Raw genomic sequence first — 5420 nt, 5'->3', positions numbered from 1 at the left:
CCTGAGTCTCGCGCCTTCTCCTGCGTGGCGTCCCCCCCATCCTGCCCGGTGCTCATGTTCAGGCACGAGCCCAGTCCCCTGGGGACAGGATGGCCCCTCGAGGGGACTTCATGCCCCGGGCAGGCAGTGAGGACAGCCCCCATGAGCCCTCAGACTCACCCAGCGCCCCCAGGCTCTCTGTCTGGAAGACCCTCTGCAGGGGCGGCGTGTAAATGACAGCCAGCTGTCCCAGGATGGAGCCGAGCACAGAGTAGAGGAACGTGCGGTTCCGGAGGAAGCCGATCTCGAAGATCAGCTTGGTCTGTGGGGGAGAAGGGCATAGTCAGCGCACGAGAGCCGCTGGAGCACTGGGGCCGGGAGGCTGCGATCCCGTCCTGCCGGGGGCTCACCTGGGAGCGGCAGGTCAAGGCGTTGAAGAGGTCGAAGAACACGAAGCAGGTGAAGGCCATGGTTGTGGTGCGCGGGGTGCTTGCCCTGTCCTCGGGCATCTGGAACACGAGTGTGCGGGGTGAGGAGGTGCGAGGGAGACGGGGGACCCCGCTCTCGGGACCACTGTGTTAGAACCTGCGCCTGGCTGAGCGCCTGGGCTGGACAAAGGTGGGGCCTCTCCACCTTCCTGAGCTCAGGATGCAGGAAGGAGGCAATCTGCACCTCTTGGGGTGGGATGGGGGCACGCTCGAGAAAAGCTGAGAAGTGGGGGTGATCCAGCGTCCCGGCCAGACCCTCTCCTGCACCCAGGGTGCCTGCCTCACACGCCTGCCCGATTCTCTACCTAGGTCACTGGCGCTCTCAGCACAGGGGTGCCTGAACCTGCGGGGCCACAGAAAGGTGACCCATGGAAAGACCCCCCTGCCTACAGAGGAGAAAAGACAGTCTCTTCAGACTGGATGGCTATAGGCAAGAGAGTGAAATCAGAACATTCTCTAACACCACACACAGAGATCAACTCAAAATGGATTAAAGATGTAAATGTAAGACTGGATACTGTAAAAATCCGAGAGGAGAACAGGAAAAACACTTGACATAAACCACAGCAACACTTTCTCTGATGCTCCTCAATGGAAGTAACAACGGAAATAAACACGTGGGGCCTCAGTAAACTTGCTTCAGAGTGCGAAATGTAACACAGCAGGGGCTTTTGTGAGTTTGACGTCCCGGAAGGAGGGCCCGCACCAGGAAGCTTTGGCAGCTGCTGGCCCAGGCCTCCCAGGGCTGGCTGACCCTCAGGCCCAGCATACCTTGGTCCAAAAGGTAAGTCTGTTGCTTCGTAAAGCCATTTTAGTGTCCTTGACCGACCTCATTCCTGCTGAGATGCAAGAGGCGTCGTTGCCTGGATGAATAGAGGGTTGCTTTCCAGCCCTGAGACCCTGAGTCAAACAGCTTGAATTTTTTCCCATGTGTTTTTAATTGGAGGGTAATTGCTAAACAGTGTTGATTTCTGCCGAACAGCGCCGTGAATCGGCCGTGAGTAGGCACATGCTGCCTCCCTCCTGCACCACCATCCTACCCGTCTAGGTCGTCACAGAGCTGAGCTCCCTGAGCTACGCCGCAGCGTCCCACTACATGTCTGTCTGACACCGGTAAAGTGGATGTTTTAGTGCTGCTTCCAAGAGCTGGATTCTCACGGAACATTTCTCTGAGGACTTTTCCAGTTGTCCTTGATATTTCTATGCAATGAGGAGTGTCCAGTTTTCAAGTCTCCACAGCTACTTCTGGGGACTTGGCCCCATCTCTGGGATTTGAATGGGACTCATGGCCCATCTTCCTGTCTTAGAAGCTTACAGTGATCTCTGCTCCCCTTGGGGACTCCTCTCTTGCCTTACAGTTTGCCGCTTAGAGTGGAGGCTCAGCAGGCAGGGTGACGGTGCTGCCAGTTCTTTCTGGACCTCTGGCAAAAGGGAGTGAGTGGGAAGACCACCGCTCCCCACCAAGGCTGGGTGTTCTTGGTGCGTGCTGCCCACAGCCCTCCACTGTGCTCGGAACCCTTTGCCAGTGCACTAATCTCTTTGGAGATAGTACAATGTCTGAATTAATTACTAACATTTAAAATATTTCCTTTCTTAACTCCCCCATTTGCTTTGCTCACAGCCTAGTATGTTCCTTCATTTGGCAGAATTCTGCAACGTCACCCACCACTGAGATTGCTCGGTCCCTGATGTATTGCTATTGATTTGTTTCTGGCGGTAGCTTGACCTAAAATGTGTGTAACAAGCAGGCATTTTATGATAAAGCTGTTGTGTTGTGCACGCTCTGTGTGGAATGCAGGGAAAGATCCAGATTCCGCGTGACAGTGCCAAAAAATATAAGTAGCCATTGTTCAAATCACAGCAGGGCTATTTCTCTTTCGTGGCCTTTTAGACTTTTGTTGCCCTAAAATTTCATTTTATTGGAAGCCCGCATTTTCCACCTGGTATTTCTTGACAGGATTTTTTTTTTTTCTACTTTAGTTTCTAAAATTCTGTATTTCAAGAAAGAAAACAATTTTGCACAGCAAAGGAAGTCATCAGCAGATGAAAAGACAACCCTCAGAATGGGAGAAAATATTTTCAACTGAAGCAACCAATAACAGATCAGTCTCCAAAATATACAAAAAACCCAATAAAAAAATGGATAGAAGAACCAAATAGACATTTTCCCAAAGACAACGTACAGATAGATGGCCAAGAGGCACATGAAAATATGCTCAACATTGCTAATTATTAGAGAAATGTAAATCAAAACTACAATCAGATACTACCTCCCACCAGTCAGAATGCCCATCATCAAGAAGTCTGTACACACTGGAGAAGGTATGGAGGAGGGCAGCCCTCTTACACTGTGGATGGGAATGTAAATTAGTGCAGCCACTATGGAGAACAGTATGGAAGTTCCTTAAAAAACTAAAAATAGAATTACCTTAAGATCCAGCAGTCCCATTCCTGGGCATATATCTGGAGAAAATCACAATTTGAAAAGATACATGTACCCTGATGTTCGTATCAGCAGAGGAAGGGATAAAGAAGGTGTGGTGTGTATGTGCATATATGTTGTATATAATGGACTATTACTCAGCCATAAAGAATGAAATAATGCCATTGACCGCAACATGGATGGACCTAGAGATGACCATCCTAAGTCGGACAGAGAAAGACAAATATGATATTGCTGGGTGTGGAATCTAAAAAAAAATTATTCAAATGAACTCATTAACGAAACAGACTTGCAGACTTCAAAAACAAACTTAATGGTTACCAAAGGGGAAATGTGGAGGGATAAATTGGGACTTTGGGATGAATTTATATATAAGGACTTACTGTATACAGCACGGGAACTCTACTCAATATCCTATAATAAACTATAAGGTAAAAAAAAAAATCTGAAAAAGGAGGAATGAATGTATGTATGACTGAACCACTCTGCTGTACACCTGAGGCTAACACAACTGATGAATCAGCTGTACTCCAAGATAAAAGTTTTTAAAAAAGGTAAGGTCTCCCAAATAGCCACCTCCTGGGACTAAAACAGGAGTCTCTCTCAGAGCTGAGGTTGTTTCCCAGGGGTAACAGCAAGCCGGAGAGGCACCGGGTCCGCTTCTTTCTCTGCCACCTCCGCCCACACCCCATGGAGCCTGAGCCCCGGGGGCGGGGCCTGACCGCCGTGCCTAACTGAGCCCTCGAGGACGCCCTCACCTCCTTCCAGAAGATGAAGAGGGTCCCGCTGATGATGGTGGTGGCCGAGAGGAGGATCCGCAGGACAAGGGCTCGGCTCAGGATCTGGTCCTTGACGTTCCGTGGCGGCTGCCGGAGTGTGTCCTTGTCCACCGGCTCCACACCCAGGCTGCTCAGGACAAAACCGGACGCTTTGAAATAAACCACTGAAGAGACGTGCAGAGGTCGAATGCACAAGGTCATGGTGAAGTGACGCGCCAGGGTCCACGTCGAAGGCCTGGACGGGCGTGTGCAGCGCCTCCAGGTCGTCTTGGTCCTCTGCCCCCTCCCTCATCGCCCAGCTCCCTTTGGTTCCTTCCTGGGTACCCCTCATGGCCTGGACCCCGTGGACAGCCCTGCAGGTCCTCCACCTGCGGGGCCATAGAAAAGCCCGCCCTCGGCCGACCTAAGGATCCTGAACAGCGCCTGGCCACCCCATCACCTGGGCCTGGAGGTGATGGGCCTCCCCATCTGGGGCCTGGCCTCGTCCCAGTTGGCCTGGAGAAATGGGATCTGCCTTCAGCCTGCCTTCAGCCAACTCTGAAATAGGATCAGCCAGCAGGGCGGTGTGGGGACACCAAGGAGGTAGCACGCTGGGGGAGACCCCCTCCTAGGCAGATACGCTGGGGTCCATCTGTGCTCGCACCCCGTTCCCAGGAAGAGCATGGAGAAGAGGGAAGCCTCTGGCCATGGGGAGAATGAAGCTGTCACTGGCGATGATTAGATCAGTAATAGTAACACTTCAGTGGCCCCACCTACCCTGTGCTCAGACACAGAGAAGCCCCTCGCATGCTCACGCAGGCCTCCCCACCTCCAGAGCCCATCCTGCCTCCTGTGTCACTCTGCTGGCCTCACATCCCCTTCTCACTCATCCAGCCACTAATTCCCTAAGTGCCTGCTGTGTGCCGAGCACCACTGCAGAGCCGAGGACCCTGCAGGGAACAAAGCCTTCCCCCACAAAGCTGACATCCTACAGAGGAGATGGATTATGATCAGATAAACAATGAAATAGTTTCCCCTCTAGGCAAAAATAAAGCAGGGTAAAGTGGCTGGGAGGGAGGAGGCTGCTGCTAGGGTAATCAGGGAGGACTTCTTGGAGGCAGTGACCAGAATGCAGGTAGCCCAGGGAGAGCCTTTGAGGCAGAGAGTTTGCCACCGCCCGGCCAGCCCACCAGATGCCTCCTCCCGTGCTCGGTGTGTACCCCTTGTCGTGTGCCCCCGGCACGTCCCCGCCAGCCCACTGCCTCACCTCTGCGCCGGCGGCCCGTCCATGATGATGTTGATCCACAGGATCTGCATGGCGTTGAGGGGGTTGGGCAGGTTGCACACGGTGGACAGCGTGATGAGGCTCAAGGCCGAGATGCTCCTGCAGGGCACACACACGGCAGGTCACCAGCTGCTCCCAGACCCGGCCACTAGGGGGCGCCGGCCTGGACTTACGTGCTCAGCTGAAAGCGGACAAAGTTCTTGATGTTATGAAAGATCCCCTTGCCTTCCTCCACTGCATTCCTGGAGAGAGGAGAAAGCGTTTACTGACAAAGACGGCAGGGTGGGAAGGGTCAGCCAGCTCCGTTGGTTGCTAAAGGAAGCGATGGTCTCCTTGCTGGCATTCTCGGGAGTGGTAGAGGAGGGGGATGTCCCAATAGGTGTCACCAGCCCCTGGGGATGGGTCCCCGAGCCACGATCACCCTTCTGTCTGAAGATTGCACACAGATCATTCTCTCATCCAAGCCT

At 53.0% G+C, this 5420-nt stretch overlaps 1 protein-coding gene across 1 annotated transcript in view; it reads right to left on the bottom strand.

The window, feature by feature from the left end:
* Window positions 1–5420, bottom strand: part of ATP2C2 (ATPase, Ca++ transporting, type 2C, member 2) — a 52752-nt gene that overhangs the window by 1963 nt on the left and 45369 nt on the right. Inside the window, 5 exon segments of the mRNA XM_010850819.1 lie at window positions 160–301; window positions 390–488; window positions 3669–3816; window positions 4936–5052; window positions 5127–5195. Coding sequence (XP_010849121.1) covers window positions 160–301; window positions 390–488; window positions 3669–3816; window positions 4936–5052; window positions 5127–5195 — 575 coding nt within the window.

Source organism: Bison bison, unplaced genomic scaffold, assembly GCF_000754665.1.
Source record: "Bison bison bison isolate TAMUID 2011002044 unplaced genomic scaffold, Bison_UMD1.0 scf7180017864295, whole genome shotgun sequence".
Lineage (NCBI taxonomy): Eukaryota > Metazoa > Chordata > Mammalia > Artiodactyla > Bovidae > Bison > Bison bison.
The sequence above is the reverse complement of the archived record's forward strand: the minus strand, read 5'-3'. Positions and strand labels throughout refer to the sequence as shown.